The following is a 25,527-nucleotide window of genomic DNA, read 5'->3' as shown; positions in this document are numbered from 1 at the left end:
CAGTGAGCATTTAGTACATGACTGCAAAAGGGAAAAAGTAGCTTTTTGATGAGTTAGTCATTTTCTAACACCAAGAAACACCTCATCTATCTACAAGGTACAGTGTGGAATTTTCTTGTTATGAATTCAACAGCTCAATGTAATTCAATTTTTTCCGCCCCTGATGAGTAAAATCAATGTTTTATCCTTTTACCAGAGTCTACTATACTCAGTGTCATTTCTTCTACGTGAATGTTAAAACTTCTTTATTTTCTTCTTGGCTAAGGTCTAGATTTAGAAAGATCTTTAGAGGCCAGGGCAATAGTGTAGAGTGCTTATCTTGCATGTGGCTGACCTCAGTTCGATGCCTGGCACCCCATATGATCCCCCAAGCCCTGACAGTTGTAATCCCTGAGCAGATTCAGGAGTAAGCCCTAAGCACATCAGGTGTGGGCCAAAACAAAACAAAACAAAACCAAAAAAAAAAAAAAAAAAGGGAAGTATATTTAGGCTTTAAGGACAAGGATTCCGACATCTGAAAGTGGCAGGCAGGAAATGGAGTCACCTTCTTATTCTTTACTGGTCTCGAGTCATAGAAAAAGCAGCTATCTAGTGACCTGTGCATGTGTCCTGGGCACCGTGACAGAGCTGCAATACCAAAGAGCCTTTCTGAAATTTGGTCTAGGACTTGCACGGAATACAATGTCCTCCTCTATCAGGAAACTGGCAAGTGGACAGCTATACTCCTGCCCTGTCTCTTGGGAGGCTAGTATTATGCAGAGGTGTCTTTTAAGTGTCACTCATAAAATGGCAATGCAGCTGACCATGCTGAACTTCTTGAGACTCTTAAGTCAAAGGAAGAGCACAGCACAGTGGAATGATGGGAAACAAACTTTTTCTTTTTTTTCCTGCTTTGATGACTTAAACACTGGCATCCTAAAATAATACTGCATTTCTAGGAGTCTACAATATATTAATGTAGTGAGTGCCTTGATGATCCTAACCAGAATTTTCTACCAGGTTTTACTCAATAGCCAAGGAAATGTGTATGTGTTAGGACTATGACAAGAAAGTTCAGAATAACACTCTTATTCCTAACCAAGAGCACATAACATTTAACTTCATCTATTTTCCATTGCTTTGTCACCTGTAGAAGAAAAGATGCACCCATATTTATTAAGCAGGACACCTGCATTTTTAGGTTCTTGGGAGCATCAAAGCAGACTGTTTCTTTTTTATGAGTGATATAAAACCTGCAGGCAACTATTCTCAGCATGCTGTCTTCTTATTACTGCTATCCGAGTTTACATAAACACATGAACAGGTGAGTTCACTGTCACGTACAGACAACCTCTTATTATTATTAATGGCTTCAAAATTGAACTCGAGTTGTTTCCACCCCAAGCTGTGGTTAGCAATCAAACTGAGGCAATTAAAATCTGCCTTCTTAAACTAGGGGCCTTTAGGTCTAAGTGTGAACTCACAGAAATTTTGCTGTGGCTGGTCAGTGCTGGATGGAAACACTGCCTAAAGGAAAGTAGTGGAATTTTAAAATATCTTGTAGGGTAACATCCAGCTTGTGATATCCTGGCTGGAAAATGTCATACAGAAGTTGAGGAGTCAACATAGTAAAAATCCCACTGTAAGACTTTCTCCACTGAGATGCACCATCCTCACTAGAATTCAGTGGCAACCTTTAATTCACTGCTACTACAAAGAAAATATATGCACAGACATACAAGTATGTTTAAATCAACAGTCTTTTTCTAGGTAAAACAAAAATTTAAGCCAACAAATAGTCAAATACACATAAAAAGTGTCTGGGTATCATCAGTCATCAGGTTGCTGCAAATCAAAACTTCAAGGAAGATAGTGCTGCATGTCAATTTTGTTGTTGCTGTTGTTTTTTGAGCCACTCCTGGAGGTGCTCAGAGATCACTCCTGGATGACGTGGGGGAACCACATGGGGTGCAGGGGATTGAACCCAGGCTGGCCACATGTCAGGCAAGTACCCTACCCGCTGTGCTATTGTTCTGGTATGCTTCTTCATGTCTATTAGGAAGGACTTATTTTTAAAAAGTGGGGTGAGGGGACCGGAGCTATAGTAGGTCAGGTGTTTGCATGCAGCAGACCCAAGTTCAATCCCTGGCATCCCATATGGACCTGGAGCACTGCCAGGAGTGATTCCTGAGTACAAAACCAGGAGTAATCCTTGAACGCTGCAGGTTGTGGCCCAATCAGGGTGAAACACACACACACACACACACACACGTAAAAATGGGGTGAGGGGGCACAGTAAAAAGACAGAGCAAGAGGAGGTAAGGCACTTGCCTTGCACAGCCTTTTGGGTTTGACATCCAGTACCACTAACTTCCTTTAAGTCCTGCCAGGAGTGATCCGTGAGCCCAGAGCAGGAGAAAGTCCTGAACACCATTGGGTATGGTCCCAAAACAAAACAAGAAATCGCCAGGTGAGGTATAGTTTCAAGGCTCAAACTTTGGGCCTCACATATACCTATTAAGTATACTAGTACTGAGCAACATTCCCAGGCCCTATTAGAAAGTTTTAAGCCAAGACAAGTAGCAAAAAGCATTGGTGAAGATCTACAGAAATGGGGACCCTTATACATTGCTGATGGAAATGTAAAATGATGCAGTCATTTTGGGAAAAGAGCAGTCTTCAAAGGTCACACTTGGCTGTGTTCAAGACTTATTCCTGGCTCTGTGTTCATGCATCACTCCTGGCTGTGCTTTGGGTACCATATGCAGCTTCATAAAGGCAAGTGCCTTAACCTTTGCATTATCTCTCTTGTTCCCCAATTATATATATTTTTGGGTTTGGGGGGCCATACCTGGCAGTGCTCAGGAATCATTCCTGGCTCTGCCCTCAGAGCACAACTACCACATGCAGTGTCGGGGACTGAATCTGGCCTAGATGCATGGAAGGCAAGCATCTTATCCCTCTCTGATCCACACACAGTATTTAAAAGGCCAGAAATGTTTCTAAAGTACTAGCGGAACCTGTAAAATAGTTTTCAAAGTCTTCAAAAACAGCAGAAAATTGATTAGATTATAATTCCATCCTACCTTTCATTGAGTTTTTTTTTTTTGGACAAACCCAAAATAAAACATTTCCCTCAGGTTTGGGCCCGCAGTGATGAGACAGGCGGGGGCCTCAAGGGATGGGGGTGGAACCGGCCCTTTCCTCCCCGCCCCAACGAGACCCCAGGTCGCCACCCATGAATGGCCTCTCTGGCTCCTGATCAAGCTGCTTAACGGCCATGATCCCAGAGACTCAGGAGCAAATTTCGGGACCCAGCAGGTTTAGGCAGAAATCCCTTCAGACAATTGTTAAAATTTCGGAATTCCAAAATCACAGTCACGTGACATCATATGTCATTCATAATCAGAATAGAAAACAAATTGTCTACGGCGTTGCCTTTCTTGGCAGATCTGAGTATTGGGGTAAAATCCCAAATAATAATGGTGGGTCTGGTCGAAATATTGAATGTAATTGAAGTAGAGAGAGAGTAATGTGCAAATCATCTGCCTCACAGGTAGGGGGAGGGTATGGGATGGGGGTTATACTGGGGTTTTTGGTGGTGGAGAATGGGCACTGGTGAAGGTAGGGGTGTTTTATCATTTTATGACTGAGTCTTAAACCCGAAAGCTTTGTAATTGCTCTCACGGTGACTCAATAAGTAAATTTATAAAAAGAAAAAAAAAGTAAGGTGGAGTTCATGCCCAATTCAATCAGCCTAATCAATGGCTGAATAAATAGCCATACTCCTACATTAAAAAAAACCCAAAAAAACATTTCCCTCAAGAGTACTATGTTACCTCCTCCTCCAACCCTTAATATTTTTGAAGCCTCTTTTCTTAAGCAAAGCCATTTGGGTCAAAACTGTTTTGTAGGTAAGAACTCGCACCAAATATCATCATTTTTTCTTGAATCAATCCCTGGCACTACAGGTCTCCCACACTGCAGGGCAGACTGTAGGGAGTGATTTTTCCCAGCAAAACCTCAAAAAAAAAGAGAAAGAATTGGCCCCTTGGTTCCACACAAATTTACAAAGCATGCATGCACATGAATTGAGCACGCATATATGAATCCTTCCTCTTTGAATGAACCATTTAAAAATAATATCACACCCAGATTCCAACGTAACACAACACACACAAAATAAATAAAACTCACATAAAATCAAATTAGGCCCGTTTATTTGGGAGGTACGCTGAGGGTTTACTCCTGACTCAGTGCACAGAGATCACTCCTGGCAGATCTCAGGGGACCATACAGGGTGCCAAGAACTGAACACGGGTCAGCCATGTGCAAGGTAAGCACCCGGCCCTCTGTACTACCTCTTTGGCCTCCTTGGCTTGTTTATTGTTGAGAGTCACTTTACTATTGAGGAGGTATGGCAAAGAGAGGGAGTCCAGGTGCTGTCACCTTTAATTCTTCAGCACCAGTCTTCCAATTCTTATGTCAAATAGAACAGATTTGAGGGCCAAAATAAACCACTTTTTTGAATCATTTGCCCAATATTATTCTAAAGCTTAGTTAAACCAAATGAAATAAGACAAATCAACTCCTTCAAAGTTCAAATGACAAAGATTGTCTGTAAGAGTTCTCCTCTATGTGTGGAACCTTTATTGTTATGACTCATTGTAAATTAAATATGCAAAACTGCAAGCTGAGCTTAGTTTTTGCCTATGCTCAGAGACCTTTTTACTCTCATTCTTCGAAAACCCCATTTTGGATCTTGCTGCCAACACCAGAGAGGAAAGCCGGCCAACAATTCCAAATATAACATGCGGAGGCAAATGCTACAGAAATCTGTCTGACGGGAAGCGACCATGCTGAGGTCTGCTGAGGTAGATTCACTTCTCAGTCATACCATTTTGGTCCCTCAGTCTGGAACAAAATGCCACGAGAAAGCAATCAGAGGAAACCCTTCAGTCGCCAGCCAGGTTCCTCACTGATGCCCTAGCCTCTTCACTTTCAGTAAGTACAATCCTATCTACCTTAAACGGAAAGCTGAGTTACTGTCAGCTAGAGTTCCTCCACCAGTTATAATTTTTTAGAACCAATTTTTCGGACTCAATGCATGCTTTGCATTCTCCAGCTTTGGATCGAGTTCCAGTTTTATTCCCTGGCACTGTATGATCCCCCGTGTATCACCAGGAGCAATTCCCCAGCTTGAGAGTGGCCCTCAACACCACTGGTGTGGCCCCAAAAATCAATTTTTAAGGAGCAGCTCATGGAGAGCAGCATTTTCAGAAAGCTCAACTTGGCTTATGGCATGACAATTATAAGGTCAGGTTCACCGGGGAACACTTACAACCTATCTCTTTCCAATTCTCCAAGGGTAGGTTTAGTAAACTCTACCACCACTCTAAATAATTGATACACTAGTTTAAATTGGATAAAATGATTACTCCCTCACGAATAAATACAAAGACAGCAGCACCTCACATTTAATCCATCAATGAGATCACAGTACTGAGCATGGAACAATTCATGCCCTCATCCCAAGGATCATTATAGAAACCCAGAAATAGGGTTTCCAGTTTAATTGGGAAGAAATGGCTGTTCCTCCTACAGAGGACTGGCCCCTGAGAAAAGACAAGACAATTAAAACAGCTTATTTGACCAGTCATTTCCTTCAGTAGTTTATCTTAGAAGATCCCCTGTGGTTATGGCTATGTCACTAAGCCCAGGAGGTAAAGTTTGCATAGAATCACTTCTGGAACATTTTACTAAATCCTGTTCACTGCGAGGAAAGCTGACAAGACACACTAGAGACGGAAAAAGAACTTGTCTCTCAGAGCTCTGGAGGACCCACAGCATAGCAAATCCATCTCATCTCTTGTATACTTCATACACGAGAAAAATTACCACTACTAGGCTTATTAAAGGATCCAGTTTTTGTTTAAAAAAAAATCCAAAGGAAGTAAAAGAAAATGGGGCTGTACCTCCTAACCTAGCTCCTACACAGCACAAACAAGCAGTAACGGGGTAAATAAACATAGAAACACTCGGGAATCAAACATTCCTGAGACATTAACTGTTAGTCCTATCTAGCCTGGTTGAGCTGGTTAATGAAGTACTTCATTTGTGCAGGAAAATGTGAGTGTAGGAGGGAGAAAAAGCGGGATGCACATCACTAGAAAGTAGGCTTTCTGCCTAATAACAATATCTAGAATGTTGTGTGATTTATAGGAACTGGCCTAAGTCAATGGTACATTCAGTACTGGCATCTTCAAAGAAGACACTGGAAATGTGAAACAGCCTTGCCTAGTTTACTAGAATTCTTTAATCTCTGATTACCAGTTCCCATTCATGGACAAAAAAAAAAAGTATTCGTGAAACGCATCTCATCTCAGGGCAAGTCTAAAATGCACCAACAGCTAAAAGTCCCACCCCTCCCTTTCTCCTTCCAACTAAAGTGGAAACTGTTAATTGTTACAACTTGACAAGTCATAGACTTACCCAATTAAAAGATACAGAGGTTGGGTTTTGGAGTTTTTAAAAGCCCAATCTTTGCCTGAAGTTTCCAATAAACAGTTTGTCTCATTAAACAAATGAGACTAAAGATAACAAAGAGCTCCCAAAAATTCGCTCTCAACATTAAAGTGAGAATTCTTGTTTAACACTAAATTCATCCTAGAGATAAAATATTAACCCACATTTAAAAATCAAGGTGCTTCCAATTTGAAGCTGGTACATGTATCGAACAACATGAAGAATATAAGCTACTAGGAGTGACTGGTTATCAACACTCTCTTCCTCACTCAAGAATGCACAGGAAATTTAGGCAAAGAAACTGTCTCCAGGTGGATTACACCTTTTAGGAAGCAAGTCTGAAACCAAAGGTCCTGCCAGTTAGTCACCTTTTAATAAAACTTTTAAAGCTTGCAGAGAAGCTTCCTTCAGGATAATAATTTTTGTCCTGCAACATTACAAGCCAAGATGGGCAGCCCTCTGGGACAAAAGTGTCTTGGGAACAGTAATGGGAGCTTCCTACATAACTTCTGACCACAGATTTAATTTGTCCAGTATCAGTCATTTGTCTTCTAAGTGTTCCAAAACCTACAATTAGTACAAATACATAGTAGGCACTATTCCATAAACTGAGAGATGGAATGTGTGTGGAACTGTGTCGAGTTTCAGGAAAATCTCATTTTTCTCTACAACAGAGGGCCAAAAAACTGGGTGGGAGCAAACCGGAGCGTCTCACACTCACCAACCCATGCCTTCTCCTTTCAGAAAGGCCTGCCTACGTCAACTGTTGCTGAACTACGAAGACCCATCAGGACAAAACGCAACCGGGGCTCTCTGAGCCCAAGAGGGGGGTTTTTGTGGAGGGGAGAGGTGAATTCCCCAAGCAGAAGCTGGAGTTTAAACTCTTCCTGACCGGATTGTTCTGGGTAGAGCAGCCGAGGAGGATCAAGCAGCGGGCGATCAACCCAGGTCCCTCCCTCCCTCTCCAATCTCTCCCCTCCCCTCGCATTGAGCGAGCAAGCGGGGAGAAAAAAAAGCGCACAGCCTTCCAGCCCTCCACTCCTTAAAAATGTCCACGCGGAGCCACGCCACACAATCCAGGGCCCAGCAGCAAACAATTCTGCAGCGAAGGGCTCGCCGAGCCGGGGCGAAGAAGGGAAATCAGCGCCCAAGGGCAATTTTAATTGTCTAACCCGATTTCCTAAGAGGCGGCAGCGCGGGGAGGGGAGGGAAGCGGGAGGCAGCGGCGAGAGGCAACAGGGGGCAAGCGGAGGCAGAGAAAGGGACCCAAGCGCGGCGAGATCCAGCCCGGGCATCCGACGAGCTCCTGCAGCGAGGGCTCCGGGGCTACCCCACTGTTCCCCGGGGGACGTTTGCAAATCATATATGCAGCCAAAATGGCGCTGAGAATAAAAATATAATTTAAAGGCAGGTCGCCATATTGTAAACAGAGCGGCAGAGGAGCGGCGGACTGGAGAGACACCCTCCAGGAGCTCCTCCACAGCCCAGAGCCACCGGGCGCCCGGGCCCCCGGGCCCGCCCGTCCCTCCCTCCCCCGGTCTGGAGCTGGCCGCCCGGGCGGCCGAGGGCTCCCCGCGTACCCACCGCAGGGGAGCCCAGCCAGGCAGGAGCCCGAGGGCGGCGGGCGCGCGCGGCACAGGGCCCGGAGCTCCTCCCCTTCCTCCCCCGCCACCGCTGGCCGCCGTGCCCTGTCGGCTCGGTCAGTCTCCCCGGCGACTTCCAATCCCAGATGGGGCTCGCCTCACTCCTCCCCACCCCCACCGCGGGGTCCAGACCCACCGCCGCTCCTCCCCCCTCCAAACGGCCAGATCTCGGCAGACACCTGGGGGCGGGGAGGCGCTCGCCCCAGCGGCTGCAGAAAGTCAGCTAGCGGCTGCAAGCGCCCGTTATTTCGGCTGGCCCGGAGTAGGCCGGGTGAAGGAATGTGCCGAGAAGGGGCTGCCCGGGGAGCTCCCCTGACCTTACCAGCACTGGAGGTGGAAGGCGGCCGGGCAGTGGTCACAGCACAGGAGATCCCCACCTTCTTTGCAGCTATCGCAGCTGTCGTGGTTGGTGGCCCTGCCGCTTCTCCGGGGCTCCTTCTCCGGCTTCCGACTCCGCTTCTCCGCTTCATCAGTCTTGGGGGGAGCCAGCAGAGCTTGGATTTGCTGCACACACATACAAACGGCGGCGTGTGTGCACCCAGGGAGCACCCCGGCGGGTCGTCGTCCCTCCGGCGGGGCTTCGCCCTCACACACCCCTCTCCCCGCTTTTGTCCTTCTTCCTCCCATCCAGGCTGTGGCCTGAATCTCTTAAGCCCCCGGGGCCTGGGGAAGCCCACCCTAACCGCGTTCCTGCAGCACCACCACGAGAGCAGCTCCCTCCAAGGGGGAGGCTCGGGCTAGGGGGATGGGGAGAGGGTGCGCGGTTCCCTTCTCACCACTTCCTTGTATGGACAGTGGGGGACTCCAGAGGCAGGCTCGGGAGAGGCCTGGAGCTGGGTACCCGGACGTGCTGGGGGAAGCACAAAGGGGCCGGCGAGAAGGGGGTGGGGAGGCCCGCCGGTGCAAAGGAGCCGGAGTGGGCTAGCGCCTCGGCAGGGCGAATCGAAGGCAGCGGGTAGGTGAAAGTGCTGCAAACGTCCTCCGAGGTTGAGCTCGGCCCCTTGGATTGCAAAGATGGGAGGCAGAGTCCGGGTGAAGATGAGCCCCCCTCCCGCGGCTCTCATGCGCTACCAGCTCCTGACCGGCTTTGTGGGGCGGAGGGTGGAACCCTCCCGGCGCTGGGGGAAGGGGACAAGGAGGGCCACTCTTACCTCCATCAGCCCCCCCGACGTGTCCAAGTCGTACACGATCGTCTTGGTCTCCATTTTCTCCCACATTCATCCACCTCCCGGGCTGGGCGCTCTCTGCTCCGGCCCCCCCAACCCCAGAGGGAGGGGGGTGGCGGGGGGAGGGGGCGCTCCTGACCCCGCTCCCCCTTCTTTTTTCCCAGCACGGGTTCCGACTTCCTCGCCCTGGCTCCCCCCCACCCCCCGGCCCCCAGTCCCCGGGACGGCAGCGTCCTCTCCACGGGCCGTGAGGGGGGAGCAGCCCCTCAGTCCCCACCCGGCGGCTGACTGCACGGTGGGTCCCGGCTCCGGGGGGTCAGGCCTCGGCGGGGCCTAGTCCCACAGGCTAAAGCCGGCGCTGGCGACCGCTGGTCCGGCCGGGAAGGCTGGTGGGCGCTGCCATCCCGGGGCTGGGGGGACCGGAGGGGGGGGTGAGAGGTTAGGTGAGGTTGTGGTACGTGAGGTGACTGGGGGGAGGGTGATGGGGGGTGGTCCCCGGGCTCCGCCTCTCGCCGCCGCTGCCGTCTGCGTCCCGGCTGCCGCGCACTTGGCGCAAACTTACCGCGAGCGCCCGCAAAGCCACCCGCGCAGGCGCCCCGGGATTGCCGCTCGCCGCGCGCAACCGCAGTGACAGCCGGCGGCGGGGCTCTCGCGCAGTCGCAGTGAGGCTGTACCCCCCAGCGCGCAGCCGCGCTGGCATTCGTCTGGAGCGCCGAAGCCCCGCCTTCCTACCGTGCACCTGCGTACTGAAACAAAAAGGCGGGACCTGCGGGCTCACGCAGGCGCCTGGGGAAGCGCGCAAAGGTCACGGCGCAGCCGCAGTAGCCTAGGGCCGCTTCATCCATTGGTGTTTGTGAGGAGACCGGGAGGATTCTGTCCCCGCGCAGGCGTGGTGGGGTTGCTCCGCTCCCGCCCCGCAAGAACAGAGCCGAGTCTCGCGCAGGCGTATTGACATCTGCAGGCCCTCACAAGAATGCTTCTCTTTTCGCCATTTTGGTAATGGGAGAAAGGCTACCGTGTCCTTGGAGTCCTCAGGCCTGAACACGAAGGAGCAAGGTGTGGTGTTGACTGGATCTGGTAGGCTGTCGGTGACAGCAGTTCTCAAAGGGATGCTGTACCGCACTGTTTAGTTCCAGAGATAGGTGTGGCTGGTCCAGCCGCCATATTAGTAAAGAGAAAAGAAAAGCCATTGCGACGGTAAAAACGATGGTTTTGATGGTGGCTGCTGTACCTACTTCCCTTCCTTTCCCGACAACCTCAGCCTGAGCATCCCTGCTTTACGATGTCAATGGCACCAGAGAGGTCCACCTGCTCTAGACTGCCCTCTCTAGCTCAGTGTTCCCGAGAACTGCTGAATACGAAGTAGCCAAAGAGAAGTTTGTAACGCTGACAACGCCCAGCTAACTGCCTACAGTGGACTTCAATTCCCAGTTTGCAATGCCCATAGTGTGTGTGTGGGGTGGGGGGTGAGGCGGGGAGATGGGTGGGCTGTGCAAAGGCTAACGGGAGCACGGTGCATCCTGGGAGCAAGAATCGCGATGAGTATGATGGATTATGGGAGTAGTAGTTATTCCTTAGTACGATGGGCTGTACGGTAGGACGGACTCGGGCGGGGAGATTTGCCTGTCCGGAAAGCATACTTTTGAGAGCAGCAGAACTGTATGCTGGGATTTGTAGTTTGAAGGTGTCACCTCGCGTTCTGGGAGGGGCATCAGAGTCCCGCCTCAGCTCCTGACGCTTCTCTCTGGTATTTTGTATGCAGAGATGCCCGTTTTTTGTTTTGTTTTGTTTTGTTTGTCTGACTGTAGATGAGGTAGTGAAGGGAATGCCCAAAACTGAGTGTTTAGTTTTGATTGTTGCCAGGTAGCTGTGTCTGGCTCACTTTCGATGTTAAGGTATTCTCGAAGGCATAAAACTGCAAAGGGCTTAGAGACTTTCTGTATTAATGTTCAGATTTCTTCTCTCTCTCTCTCTCTCTCTCTCTCTCTCTCTCTCTCTCTCTCTTTCCTTTTTCCTTATTTTTTGGGGCCACACCCCGCGATGCTCAGTGGTTACTTCTGTCTTGTCATTCAGGATCACTCCTGGTGGTTCTTGGGGAACCATATGGGATGCCGGGGATCGAACCCAGGTTGGCGGCGTTCAAGGAAAATGCCCTGCCCGCCATACAGCCCCCAATGTCAGATTTCTGATAAGCAGAAAAGAGCAGTAATCTGCCTGGTGCTAATAGTGAATTTATGGCAGATCTAAGAGAACAGATTTGTTGGTTCCCAGGACATTGCCTGTGAGTCGTTTCTGCTCCTTTGGAGGAGCAATTAGGATAGTGATGTTAGTGTGTGGTCTTCAGTTTCTGTTTTATTCCGCACTGGCTTTTCTGCTGATTCTTTTAGTGCCTGATAAGAATGATTAAGGTCATGGACAGTATTGTTCTGGATAGGGGGCGGGGAAAAGAAATGTCTGTTAGGCTTCTGCTCTTTGTCCTCTGCCAGCTGACAAGAGCAGACAGTGGGTTTAGGAGGGAAATAACACATGGCTCTGTTGACAAGAACCGAGGAAACTAATCACTCCAGACACCCTCCTCTTGGAATTTAAGGGGTGTGGTCAGCTTAGAGGGACCAGGAGTTGGTTGTCACCTTTGCAACTCCCTGGATATTCAAGGCAGATAAAGGAAAATAGGTGAGATACTATGCCTTTGGAAGTGACCTCTTGTGGTTAATGTAGGCACTACACTCTGTAAGAGGCGGGAGTTCTCTCCATCCTTCAGGTTGGCGGATGTGTGTGCCGGTGGTTGAAGGTGGACAGTCATGAGCGTTGGTCAGCACCTCTCCACTGGAAGACTAACAATGCAGATATCCCAGTTGTGGCTATGATTTTCACCAGGGATGTGTCTGCTGGCTTCTGAGTTCCATAATTTTTCTGTTGCTTTTAGCTAGAAAGCAGCAATGCCACCTTTTGTTTGTTTGGGAACCACACCCTGCCATATTCAGAGGTTACTCCTGGCTCTGCACTCAGGAATTACTCCTAGAGGTGCTCAGGAGAGCATGTGGGATGCCGGGGATCAAACCCTGGCTGGCCTTATGCGCTGTACTCTCTGACCCCTAAGCCATCTTTCTGATTTGATATGTGTAAGGTTTAGGATGTAGCTCAGCAGTAGAGCCCTTGTCTTGCGTATGTGAGATCCTGGATTTAATCCCCGGCACGACACACACCAAAAAAAAGTGTGCTGTGGGCCAGTGCTAGGCAAACTTAGGAGATGCTGTGTGCCAGAGATCAGGGGAATAAGTGCTGCGAATAAGTAGATAGGTACTCTTCAGCCACCTCTTTCTGGAGCTCATGGATGTGAACTTTTTTTTGCGGGGGGAGAGGGGTCTCTCAGGTGGTACTCAGGATACCTGGGGGCCACTGTGGCAGTTCTTGGCCAGTGGGACTGATGGTTCAAGGCGAGAGTTCAAGGATGCCTGGGCCCTGCGGTGCTCAGGGATGTCCAGAACTGTACTTAGCAATGCAGCCCTATACTATCTCTCTGGCTTCATTAGTAGGGATTTTACTAGGGGAGGAGCTAAGCTCTTAGGTTGTACTGTCCCTGTGCTGGGAAGTCTGTTCTCTGAGGCCAAGACAGACTAGGCATCAGATCAAAGGTTCTGTCTCTGATTTGTATCCTAATGTTCTTAGTCTTACTGGCTGGGAAAGAGGAAAGGAGGCCTTGCATGCTTACTGGGCTGTGGTAGCATTACAGGGGCACTGAGAAGGGCCTGGAGCTAGTTAGAGGAGATGAGGCACTTAAGTAGGATGAACAGTTGGGTTCCTGGGCTCCTGCACCAGCCAAGGTACATTGTCATTGGGCTTCTCTTTTCTTCTGCCATCTGTTGCACTAAATTTGTTTGTTGGGTCATATCCGTTGTGCCCAGGACTTAACTCCTGATTCTGTTCTCAGGGATCGCTCTTGGTACTGTGCTCCAGGATTACTCCTGGGTGAGGTGGAGTGAGTGGTAGGGCTCAGGGATCATATGTGGAGCTGAGGATCAGTGTTCAGCTGCATGAAAGCAAGCTCCTTGTTGCACTCTCATTGGTCCTGTTTGTTTTGGTTTGGGGTCTTTGGCCAGTGGGACTGGTGGTTCAAGACGAGAGTTCAAAGATGTCTGAGCCCTGTGGTGCTCAGGGATGTCCAGAACTGTACCTAGCAATGCAGCCCTATACTATCTCTCTGGCCTCATTAGTAGGGATTTTTTCTAGGGGAGACTTTGGCAGTGCTCAAGGTCTATTCCCAGCTTGGTCCTCAGGGGCTGGAGCAATAGCACAGTGGGCAGGGCGTTTGCCTTGCAGGCGTCCGACCTGGGTTTGATTCCCAACATCCCATATGGCCCCCTAAGCACCGCCAGGAGGAATTCCTGAGTGCAGAGCCAGGAGTAACCCCTGTGCATCGCTGGGTGGACCCAAAAAGGAAAAAAAAAGCCCAGGTTGGTCCTCAGAAGAATTCACTCTTTTCTGTTTTGTCATAGGTCGGGGTGCTTAGGGATTACTCCTGGCTCTGCACTCAGGAATTACTCCTGATAGTGCTCCGGGGACCATATGGGATGCTGGGGATTGAACTGGGGTCGGCTGCATGCAAGGCAAGCGTTTTATATACTGTGCTACCTCTCCAATCCCTTCAGAGGTCACTCTTCGCAGTGCCTAGAGGACTATGAGGTTCTGAGGATAGAACTTGGACTTCCTACATACAAAGCCTGACTCCTGGCCCACTGAGTGATCTCTCATGCCCTATTACACTGACATTGTTGAGACAGTGGTCCCATCATGTGCATGTAATTTCTTTTTGATAATATTTGGGGGAATCAGTACATCTAGCATGCCCTTCGACCTGAAGTTCATATTCAGTTTATCTCCCACCTCCCTTCCCTCCAAGAAAGCATCATCCCATGGGCTAATTTGTGGTTTTTTCAAAAACACCTCTTTAATAAGGAAACAACAGAAATAGAAGATTGTTCTCTGATTGGAGCCCACACCCAATATACTACAATATAGGCTCCCAGTGGCCTGCAGCTAGTTCCTGGACCATTCTGGGGTGCTTTTGGACCCCCAGTGCCAAATTCCTTGGACTTTTGCTCCTCTCTAGATTGTAGGCTCGTATCCCAAAACATAGTGGCCAGGAGTGGAACCTGGCAATACCTGGGATGGGTGGAGGGACTCATGGGAAAGAGAATGTTTGTAGCAGCCCCACTGACACTGGGAAGGTGGCCCACATCTGGGGGCAGAGGGCTGCCAGCAGAGCAGGGGGCATCCTGCTTTAGTGTGGCAGATGCGTGCCCAGGGAAACCCAACCTGAGCTCTATGTAGGGCGCCTAAGCCCCTGAGAGTCCCATAGAATTTTTGCCTCTACTTGAAGGGTCAGGAGGCAGAACTGTCCATTCCTAGAGCCCTCGAATGGGAGTGAGGAGCAGAGACATTTGGGGAAAAATGGGGGTGCACGCCGGTGTTCCCAGGTCACTGTTGAGAGCAGTGGTGGCTGCTAGCGATGGTCCATGAGCACCGTGGCACAGTTCCCACCAAGATCAAGTTAACCCTGCCACAGGGTGCCATAGGCTAGGACGGGGTTGCAGGGAGAGGTGCTCCCCCTCCGCCATGAATTCCAGGTTGCAGGGCAGGTGTGGTGGAGAGGCAGGAAGGTGCTGGTTGTGGATGTGCACCTTCCAGCTGTGTTTTGCTCCCGAGCCCTGGGCCCCAAGAAAGGGCTCCAATGGGCAGTGGTACCAAGGCCCTGGAGGGCACTGCAGATGTGGTCGGGCATGGCTCCATGGGGGGTTGGTGGCATCTCTTCCCCAGTGGTATGTACAGGAGGCGGCGGGAGAGCAGGAGGCTGGGAGCTCCGGCCACTCCGGCCACCCCAGCTAGATGGAGACTTCATATTCTCTCGTCTCCTGCAAAGGAAAGAGACTGCTGGGAGTTGGAAACTTGTAGAAGGTCTGCTAGCCTGTCATCCACCTGCCCAAGGAGAAGAGAGAGTGAGTGAGCTGGGCAGAACTCTTGGGGTTCCTGCCCAGGGAGCCACAGAACTGGTTCCAGTGAAGGTTTTCAAGTCGGCCTGGGGACTTACTCCAGACTCATAAGTCGGATTGTCAAATGCTGACTCCACGGTGATGCGGTCGTAAGGGCGTGGGTGTGCGTGGGGCAGCTGCAGGGGGCTTTTCCCTTGGAGCCTGTGGAGCAGAGGCATTAGGGGTATGGGGCTGAGGTGAGGCAGGTCTGTGGGGTGGGACGGTGTGAGGGAGCTGGACTCACCTGGAGAAGTAGAGGTACAAACCTCCCACCAAGAGCGTCATTGCCACCAGTGGCAGGAAGATGGCAGCAGCAATGTGGGCCGCATCCAGGGTGCTGGAGGCAGCAGGTGCCTTGGCAACTGAAAACACAGAAGGTGGCACTTGGGCAGGGGTCCCTGTTTCTGGGAGCCCACGTCTCCCTCCCCATTGCCTGCCAGGGCTCTGGGGACAGGAAAAAAGCCTCTTTCCCTGTATGTCCTGGGCCTCCCCCCACCCTTTGTGCTCTCTGCCCTCCCTCCTTAGGAAGCCCAGAGCCTGTGAGCTATGAGAACCGGGGACTAGGAGAGTATATCCCTGGCCCTTGGCATGGGGGCTCACCGTCCAGGCTGCGGCCATTGTAGAACCCATCCAGAGAGGCTGGAACAAGAGGGGGGCCAAGGGCATTGGGTGAGCCCAACGAGCCAAACTGCTGGAGCAGGGAGTGGACTAAAGGGCAGGGTCTGTCCCAGCTGAGCCCACCCCAGCCACCAAGTCAGAAGGACTTGCTGCCACCAAGTCAGAAGGACCTGATGAGACTGAGCAGACCCAGAGACACGTGAAGGGGGCATAGGCAGGGGGCCTCTGTTTCTCAACATGGGACATCTTTGCCACAACAGTCCCCAACCAGGCAGTGCACTCACCAGCCCTGCAGATGGGTGGAGGGTCGCTCCAGTGTGAAGGGTGCCCGGGCACACACTTGAGGTTGGCCTGACCCTTCAGCACATAGCCAGGGGCACACGAAAAGTGGACAGTTGCCCCTGCTGGGTGTAGCCTCTTCTCAGGACTGCGGGCACCATTATCTGGAGCGCTGAGGCCATGGCACGGCTTGAACTGTTCCACTGCAAAACAGGTGGTCCCAGAAGTATGCTAGGCCCTTCGCCTCCAGAGACAGTTTTGGATCTCTCCAGAAACCTCCCTTCCTATCCAATGGACACTTACGGAGACACTTGGGGGCCCGGTCACTCCACTTGGGGCTGCTGGCATGGCGGTCGTGGCAGGTGAGGGTGGCACTGCCCGTCAGCACAAACCCCTGGTCGCAGATATATTGCACGGTGGTCCCCACAGGAAATTTGGGGCTGGATATGAGGCGGCGGCTATGTTCCACGTCCCCAGGATCATGGCAGGAAGTCACTAGGGGCAGGAGGTGATAGGGAAAATAACCCAGGGAGAGCTCGGCCAAGGCCCATCCTCTGTTCCCCATCAGCCAGCATCTTTGGGGTTATTGGCGCTATCCTGTTTCCATTGGGCAGGGTGACCCTTCCTTGGTTCCATCCATCATGGTCAACACTCACTAACCGGCCACCTGCTTGAACCCAAATACATTTGAGTACATGGTGGGTAACCATGTTAAAAGGCAGCATCCTGTTTTACGGGTGAGGAAACAACAGGGAAGGTGTGCCGAAGATATCTGCCAGAAGCAACCTGAGTCTGGCTTGTAATCCAGGAGAGGCCTGTAGGTTGTGCTGGGAAGGACACACTCACCCTTCTGGCAGGAGGGCAGGTCCTCGCTCCAGGTTAGGTCCCACTGGCACATGAGGACACTGGGTCCCACCACCTGGTAGCCTGGGTAGCACTGATAGGTGACCACAGTGCCATGCACCAGCTCAGGCTGCGACGGACTCTTCCAGCCATTGGGGATCTCAGGCAGCTCTGGACACGTGTCATTGCGGGGCACCTCTGGGGACACAGAGCAGCAAGATGCAACTCTGAGCCAGCACCTAAGTGCCTGTGCATGCCTCCTATACTCAGGGGGCGCTCAGGTTCCTGTCACTTGCTGCTGAGCCATGCCTGGCCTGGGAAGGCTTAGGCATTCCTTGTTGCTCGGCAACCTGTCCCTGACACTGTTCTGTCTCCTGGATTGTAGGGCTACCTACCAGACTGGCTTTGATCTTCCTTCCAAAAGCATGCTGGGGTCAGGGAGATGACTTAAAGGACTAGAGCACACTTTGCATGCAGAAGCCCCCTGTACAGTCCCCAACACTGCATAGCCCCCAGTACTGCCAGGTGTGGCTCCCAAACACAAAAATTCAAATCCCCCCCCCAACAAAAAAAATCCCTCAAAAACATGTTGGCCAGTTATTTAGTACTAAGAGAGGGTCCAGGGAGAGTTATATTGAAGATTAAAAGGTAGAAATGAAGACCTTTCTTTTTCTGGGGGGCAGAGGGAGGTGGGGAAGCTAATCCACACCCAGCAGTGTTCAGAGCTTACTTCTGGCTCTGTGCTGAGGGAGCCTCTTGGTGGGGCTCAGGGGACCATGTGCTGTGCTGGGGATCAAATCAGGGCATGCAAAGCAGGTGCCTTATCCTTAGCACTGTCTCTCCAGCTTCATTTCCTTTATTTTTCTATACAATGTTCTTGCCATCAGCCCAAGCACTTGCTTCATCAGGGAAGATGAGAACCAGGCCAGACCGACTGCCTTCAGGTAAGACCTGGCACTCCTGGGCTTTCCTTCACCGGGTAAGAGTATTCAGACATTTGGGCTCCGTCCTATGGCCATTCTGATGGGCTGTGTTATGGAATCTGCACTGGGGCAGCCTTAAGCCTCCCCACCACCACCCCAAGAAGCCAAATGGGGCAGAGGCAAGCTTACCAAAGAAGTGGATGACAAACCCCTGCTGGTAACCCAGCACTGAGGCCCCAGGGTCCGACTGAAACTGGATGGTGACGTCCGCCATGGAGGTAAAGAGCTTAAAGTGGCCCCGGGGCCCTGAGTATTGGCCGAGGACCCGGGCTGTGAGGTCGTCCCCATCATAGAAGGTGAGGACGTCACCAGGGCCTATGCGCAGCCTGTGGAGGAAGACTGTCAGTAAAATGGCAGGCCAGCTGCCCCACAGCATGCTGGGCAAGAAACAGCTCCAGACAGAGATCAAGAGCTGGTCAGAGAGTTGACTGGGCCACGTCCAGCGGGCACTCACACTCGGACGTCCAGCATGATGCGCTTGTCCTCCTCCACATGCACGCCCCAGATGCAATCCTGCCCGCGGCCATAGGGCTCCGGCCAGTTGGGGGAGAGCACAACCCCTGCCGAGTCGGTGATCTCCCCGCTGCACACAGCTGGAAGGCAGGGGAGGCCCGGGAGGCACGTCCCCTCCACGTCCCCCTCAGTGCTGTGACCTGGGGGGCTGCCACCTGCCAGGAGTACCTACCCCCATCTTCTCTAGGGGCAGCCTGAACCACACGGGCCAGCAGGTCCATGTGGCTGGTTTTCTGGTGTCCCCTCCCACCCCGCTCCTGGCAGACCCATCCATGGGGACCTACTGACCTCGGCAGGCCGGCTCTGTCTCGTTCCACTGCGGGTCGTGGGGGTCAACGCACTCAATGATGATGGAGCCCTGCTCCAGGGTGTAGCCTGGGTCACAGCTGAACTCCACGGTGGTACCCACGGGGTAGGAGGGTGCGCTACTGCTGAAGTTGCCGTATTTGACAAAGGGCTCATAGCAATGGCCTTGCTGGAAGGCTGCAAACCACAGGGCCCAGCCCAGCTCAGCCCTGACTTGGGCAAACACGGGAGCAGAGCCTTCTCTCTGCCTCCCAGGATCTCGCTCTTCCTGACTACAGAGGTGTGTTCAGGCTTGGAGTGAGCACAGAGACAGACATGCCAGGATCCACTCCTGCCTGCTCGCTCTTGCGACACCATCATGTTCCTGGTGCCTAGTTCTGTTCTCAGTACATAGAAGAGGCTCAATAAAAAGAATTTTTTTAATGAGGAGCTCAATAAATGCTTTGCTGAATGAGGCAGTACATGCATGCATGGAGGAGTGGTTCTAGAATGCCGTTCACAGTCATTTGTCCTTACGAGTTGGGCCTGTTTTGCTCTTTGAACTCTAGAGAAGTCATTCTTTTGGGCCAGAGGGCATGGGTCCAGGTGGGTGTCCCCTGAAAAATTTGGATTGGAATCCTGGACTTATGGGAGGGGCAGGGCAAGGAGGCCCAAGCACCAGGCAAGCCAGGGCCAAGTTGGAAGGAACAAAGTGAATGCAGAGAGAGGGAAGGTGTGAGAGGAGAGACTCAGGCCCTGGGCAGGCCCCACAGACTCACCCTCATAGCGCAGGGCCATGCCTGCTGCTGCCCCACTGCTGTCAGTACTGAGCTCCACAAAGAAGTGTCTGGCGGAGCTGAGCAGGCCTTCAATGGGCAGGTACTCCACCTCGTAGGAATCGTACACGGGTGGGGCCTCCACGTTGTCACCATTGCGGATGATGAGCCTGGCCCAGGAGACAGTAGTTGCATGGCAGGTCACCTACCTGGGTGGGAGGTGGCCTTCTAACCTGATCACCAGTCTACCCTGTGCCATCCCCTGCGTCATCTCCATCCCCTCACCTGTCATCATCCTCAGCCAGGGAGACCTTCTCAAAGTGCAGGTGCAACCGCTGGCCCTCAGGAGCCTCGAGCAGCCAGTGGCAGGTGAGGTTGTTGCTGTAGTTGCCGGGGAATCCAGGAGAGACGATGCGACCCGTGGTTGCATTGCGGATCACTCCACCACAGGCAGCTGTGGGACAGGAGCAGGACTGCAGACTGGGCCCCTCACTCCATCCCAGACATCACAACCAACAGATCTTCCAGCCACCCAGGCTCTCCTTTGGTTCCTTAGGCTTCATGGTCCAAAGGGTACCTCAGTGCCTCTGTACCCAAAGGCTCTGGGTAGCTTGGACTTGCAAAATCCCACCTCCTCTCCTTTCCTGCCCGGGGGATGACTCACAGCCTCTCCCAGAATTGCAGCAGGTCTGCTAGTGTCTATTGCCCTGGCCACTGCCCTCTCTTGGCTCATCTGGGTGACCCTGACTCTGGGGAGACTATTAAGTCCCCTTACCTTGGTTCCAACCTTTCTTTTTCCTTTTTTCCTTTTTCTTTTCTTCTTTTTTTTTTTTTTTAAGTTCAGGGATGATGCCTGGTGGGGCTTGAGGGGACCATATCTGATGCCAAGGATTGAACCCAAGTTGGCCGTGTGCAATACAAACACCCTAGCCACTGTACTATTTCTGACCCTGCAACCTTCTTGAGTATATCTATTATCTCTATGAATGACACTATCTTAAAACCAGTTATTAAGTGACAAGGTCTCTAACAGAATGCCTTGGTGCAGGGGGTTTTCTCTGGGTGAGCTTAGAGTTGGTAGTCAGTGTTTTGCTTTGCTGCTAATATGAATGAATGTCAGAAAGGAAGAGGAGGGTAGGGATGACAAATAGCAGATGTGTGTCCCATCCACACCCACGTCTTATGCCCTAGATGGGTAGACACACAACCCAAAACTGGCCTACCCTTCCTGCTCTAAGGCTCACCTGTCGCTTCTGCGCCCTGACTCCTGCAGGCTGGACTATCTTTTCTCTCTTTTTTCTCTCTGAGTCCCTCTGTATGGGTGAGGACACAGGTGGACTTGGCCATAGCTCTGGGTAGGTAGGTGGGGCAGAGAAGGGATCCCAGGTAGGAGGAATTCCTAACACACCAACCTCTCCTGGAGATCCAGCTCTGGATTCTCTGGCTAGTGTATGCCTCTGTCTCCACACCCCCCAGCAGACTTTTTGAACTTAGTTCCCAGAGGGGAGTGGAGGGGAGTTTCTTCTCAGGCACCGTTATCTGCTGGGTCTCAGACTGGAACTGCCCTTCCGATCTGATGAGGCCCCAGCTTTTGTTTGGATAACTTGGTGACTCCACATGACTGCCAGGATAATGTGCAAGAGAGCAGCCTGTTGCTTTATGAACCCAATTTGCTGCACTATGTCCCTGCTTTGCCCACAGCCTCCCCCAAGGAACCCCTCACCCTGTGCTCACTCCAGTGCCCCCTGTGGTGGTTCCAGGAGGCCTCTGAATTTCACTATGCCAACAACCTCATTCCATCCTGCTGAAGCAGCTCTTCCCCCCAGACCCCCGCTGTGCCCAGAGTCCACCTCTTCACACTGCTGTCAGCACTGAACTTGCTGAGCTTCTTGTCAGACAGTTCCTTTAAGTCAGAGCTCACATCTGGCTCACTCCCCAATGTGCTTGCCACCGGAAGGGTTATAGGATGAAGTGAGGTGCAATAGTCCAGCTTGCTTCAGCCCTGCATCTTCCTTCCACCAGCAGGACCCTCTCCACCTGGGAACGGAGGCTCTGAATCTCTTTTCCCTTCCTCCTTCCTCTGTGCCCCTGGAACCTCCCTCTCCTCTTCTTCCCCTACTTCAGACCCTCTCCATTGGCTGTTCTCCCAACTGGCAGAAACCTGGTTGGCTTCTCTGAGCAAGAGTTCTGAGCTCGCAGCAAGAAGGGCACTTGCTTTGCATGTGGTTAACCCAGGTTCGATCTCCTGCATCCCATATGGTCTACTGAGAACCGCCAGATGTTACCCACCTCCCACCAAAGAAACAGTTCTGAATTCTCTTTCTCCAAAAGTTTCAATGGCTCCCCACCCTGTTACTTGTCCTTCAAGGTCCCCCTCTGCCCACCCAGCATTCCGCAGGCTGCAGCCAAATCTGGCTCTTTTGGGTGCCAACACACTCCCTCTCCTTACTTCTGCGTCACTGCCCAGACTGTGCCAAAGCATTAGAGCTGCTTCCCCAGGAAGCCCCGTCAATACCCAGAAGAGAACCAGTGGCTTCCGCCCCTCCCAGGTCTCACAGGTCTCCTCATTAGTTCTTTACTTCCTGCTCTGGAGGTTGATGACCCCTGTGTTTCCCCCGATGCTCTGTTATTTCCTGGAGCTGCAGATTCTTTGAGGACACAGTCCCCGTTTAATTCAGCTCTGTATACCCAAGGTGCCTCCAGAGCATAGGTGTTCGAAGTATGGCAGGACGGGGAGCTAGTGAAGCTCACACCCATTTCCTGACTTCCTTAAGGAGAGCAAACGACAATGTCCAACAGCAGCCGAGAGCTGAGATGAGTCCCCTGGGGCTACTCACCAATGCAGACAGGCTCCTGGGAATCCCAGAAGGGCTGGGTGGCATTCAGACAGGTAAGGAACCTGGCCCCTTTCAGCTGATAGCCAGTGACACAGTTGAAACGGGCACTGCCTCCTGGATGGAGGCTGGTGACAGTCACAACTCCATAAGCAGGACGTCGGGGAAAGCGGCAGCTCAGGAGATAGGCTGCAGAGAGAGAAAGGGTGATGTGTGTGGGCATGTGTGGGCGTGTGTGTGCTGAGGAGTTGTAGCAGAATGACTTCCCACCTCCAGATAGTGCCCAGAACACTTCTGCAGCGTAGTTAGTAGAACAGGCACCAAGCAGGAGGCTTGAGTTCTGGCCCCAGGTTTGGGATATGTCAGACAATTGACTTCACCTCGCTGCATATTCATTTTCATTTTGTTGTTGTTGTTTGTTTGTTTGTTTTTTGCTTTTTTGGGTCACACTCAGCAATGCTCAGGGGTTACTCCTGGCTTTGCACTCAGGAATTACTCCTGGTGGTGCTCGAGGGACGATACGGGATGCTGGGAACCGAACCTGGGTTGGCCACGTGCAAGGCAAACGCCCTACCTGCTGTACTATCACTCCAGCCCACATTTTCATATTTTTTAAGTGAGGTTCATAATGCCGGCCCATGGGCTGAAGAGATAACACAGCACTTGCCTTGCATATTGCCAACCAAGGTTTGATCCCTGGCACCCCATAAGGTTCCCCAAGTCCACCAGGAATGAACCTTGAGTGCAGAGTCAGAAGTTAACCCTGAGCACAGCCAGGTGTGACCCCTCCCCCCCAACAAAAGATTCTTTCCTGCCCCCACCCACTTCCATTTTGTTGTCACTACTGTTATGTCTGAGGTCATATACTTGTTGTGACCCTGGGGATAAAACTGGCAGTGATACCACCAGGATGATCCAAAAGCCCCCAAGAACTTAATTAATTGGGGTCAGAGAGATAGTAGAGTGGTAGGCACCTGCCTTGCATGTGGCCAACTCAGGCTTGACCCCGACACCACATATGGTCCCCCAAGTCCTGCTAGGAGTGATCCCTGAACACAAAGCCAGAAGTCAGCCCTGAGCCCCACCATTTATTCTTCCCCCGCATTTATTCTTTATTTTGCTATGTCCAGTGGTACTTGGGTGGTTACTTCTGGCTCATATTTGGTGTTGGGGATCAGATCCAGCTCAGGTGCATGTTAGACAAGCACCCTACCCTCTGTACTATCATTCAGGCTCCAAGAAATATTTATTGAGTGACTTGCAGTGGGAAAGCACTTGAAATGGAGCAGTGTATCTCTAAAGCACTGTTTCCCCAATAGGTCATATATGGTAATTACAGTGGGAAAGACTGAAGTCAGGAAATACAGGGCCGGAGAGAGGTGGCTAATCGGTGTCTTGCTTTTGAGACCCCGAGTTTAATTCTTGGCACTGCAAAAAAATAAAATGGCAGGGGACCAGTACACACTTTCTCCATTTTTATGTACAAATCAGGACCTGAGAGATTATAGCAGGTAGGGCATTTGCCTTACACATGGCTGACCAGGATTTGATTCTCAGCATCATCTATGGGCCCCTTAGGACTGCCAGGAATAAATCCTGAGTACATCTGGGTGTGGCCCAAGAACCAAGGAAGATAAAATAAAAATTAGAAGAGGAAGGGGCGCGGATGGGGACGCAGGACCTCGTGGAAATTGCTTTGGGAAACGTGGTTTTTGAAATTGTCATACCAAATATGGCCAAATGGTGGCAGCAAATCCTACAAAACAATTGGATAAATCCCATCCGCGTACTGAAAATGCTAAAAATTATTAAAAATGGGGGTTAGGGATTGCTTGGTCTGAGAGGGATGGGGGATATGATCTGAATAAGAAAGGAGAAAGGCTAAGAAAAGTTGGAAGGTTTAAGCTACAGGACCTGAGAGCCTCTGGGGATGGTAGGAAGGATAAATTTTACAGGTGGAGGAACAAGTTCTTGGTTTTGGGGCGATGTGTGTGTTGGGGGGCGGGGTAGGCTACAAAGTGAGGACACAAAGAGAGCAGGGACTGTGCTGGACTTGGTATACCATGGGGTCAGTAGACAAGGAGGCTGACCTGGATCTGGAAACAATTTTGTGATTTTCTCCTGTCCCTCCATCAGTGACGATCGAGCCTGCTTTCCCTCTCCCAGGAGCCCTGTGGGAATGGCCAAGGCACAGCTCACTGTGGATGGCAGAGAGCACCAGGCAGGAGGGGACATCCGGGGTCATATTGCCTGGGTTTGAACACAGGTTCCTCAACCTCCTGTGCTTTCCCGGTCAAGTCAGCTAACTTCTCTGGGCCTCCATTTCCTCCTTAACCCACCCATTTAATGTATGGTAGAGAATATTGTGATGTACAAGGCCATGTGTGTGCGCCTGACACAGAACAGACAAGGAACATCCCAGCTGCTGTTGTTTGTGATCTTGGGGATGAAGGACCCTCGAAGCATGAGGGGCCCAGCATGTATGGGGCCACTATACTCTTCCTACCTGATGTCCCACAGGTTGGGGAGTGGGGAGTCAGCAATCATTTAAGGATGAGGAAGCCTAAGGTTTAGAGAGGTGGAGGGAACTATTCTGATATAGCAGTCCAGCAATTCGGGAGGCGGGAGGTGTCCTGAAGCTCCTAGTTCTACCCACTTACTGGCCATTTCCCCTTCACCACCTGATGCCCTTGGAAAGCATAAAGTGAGGTCAGGAACCAGGAGAATAGAGAGTAATGGTCACTGGCTGCCCAGGGCACTGTAGCACTATCCTCCTGTTGTTCATCAATTTGCTCGAGTGGGCACCAGTAATGTCTCCATGGTGAGACTAGTTGTTACTGTTTTTGGCATATTGAATACGCCACGGTAGCTTGCCAGGCTCTGCCATGCGGGCGGGATACTCTCGGTAGCTTGCCGGGCTCTTCGAGAGGGATGGAGGAATCGAACCCGGGTCGGCCATGTGCAAGGCAAACGCCCTACCCACTGTGCTATCGCTTCAGTCCAGGGCAGCCACTCCAAATGACCTGGATAGAGATTCCAGGCCCAGAGGGGGTA

The 25,527-nt window shown here is 51.4% G+C and overlaps 2 protein-coding genes across 6 annotated transcripts in view; both read right to left on the bottom strand.

The window, feature by feature from the left end:
* The window catches only part of PHF12 (PHD finger protein 12), a 53,517-nt gene extending 43,573 nt beyond the window's left edge, over positions 1-9,944 (bottom strand). The window contains exons 1-2 of the mRNA XM_056127992.1: positions 9,299-9,944; positions 8,470-8,651 (exon numbers count right to left, since the gene is read on the bottom strand). Of these exons, the coding sequence (XP_055983967.1) occupies positions 8,470-8,651; positions 9,299-9,364 (248 nt within the window). The 5' untranslated portion in view covers positions 9,365-9,944. The remainder of the gene's footprint in view (positions 1-8,469; positions 8,652-9,298) is intronic.
* A 4,291-nt stretch (positions 9,945-14,235) lies between these two features.
* Positions 14,236-25,527, bottom strand: part of SEZ6 (seizure related 6 homolog) — a 48,498-nt gene continuing 37,206 nt past the window's right edge. The window contains exons 5-17 of one of the 5 annotated variants that reach the window (XM_056127986.1): positions 22,477-22,662; positions 19,925-20,093; positions 19,643-19,809; positions 18,867-19,061; positions 18,520-18,658; positions 18,195-18,391; positions 17,086-17,280; positions 16,543-16,734; positions 16,245-16,442; positions 15,943-15,981; positions 15,587-15,704; positions 15,402-15,504; positions 14,236-15,289 (exon numbers count right to left, since the gene is read on the bottom strand). In XM_056127986.1, coding sequence (XP_055983961.1) covers positions 15,209-15,289; positions 15,402-15,504; positions 15,587-15,704; positions 15,943-15,981; positions 16,245-16,442; positions 16,543-16,734; positions 17,086-17,280; positions 18,195-18,391; positions 18,520-18,658; positions 18,867-19,061; positions 19,643-19,809; positions 19,925-20,093; positions 22,477-22,662 — 1,979 coding nt within the window. In that variant the 3' untranslated portion in view covers positions 14,236-15,208. The remainder of the gene's footprint in view (positions 15,290-15,401; positions 15,505-15,586; positions 15,705-15,942; positions 15,982-16,244; positions 16,443-16,542; positions 16,735-17,085; positions 17,281-18,194; positions 18,392-18,519; positions 18,659-18,866; positions 19,062-19,642; positions 19,810-19,924; positions 20,094-22,476; positions 22,663-25,527) is intronic. The other 4 variants (XM_056127988.1, XM_056127990.1, XM_056127987.1 and 1 more) reach the window with 4 other exon arrangements.

The sequence above is a fragment of the Sorex fumeus genome, unplaced genomic scaffold (genome assembly GCF_029834395.1).
Source record: "Sorex fumeus unplaced genomic scaffold, SorFum_2.1 ptg000063l, whole genome shotgun sequence".
Taxonomy (NCBI): domain Eukaryota; kingdom Metazoa; phylum Chordata; class Mammalia; order Eulipotyphla; family Soricidae; genus Sorex; species Sorex fumeus.
The sequence above is the reverse complement of the archived record's forward strand: the minus strand, read 5'-3'. Positions and strand labels throughout refer to the sequence as shown.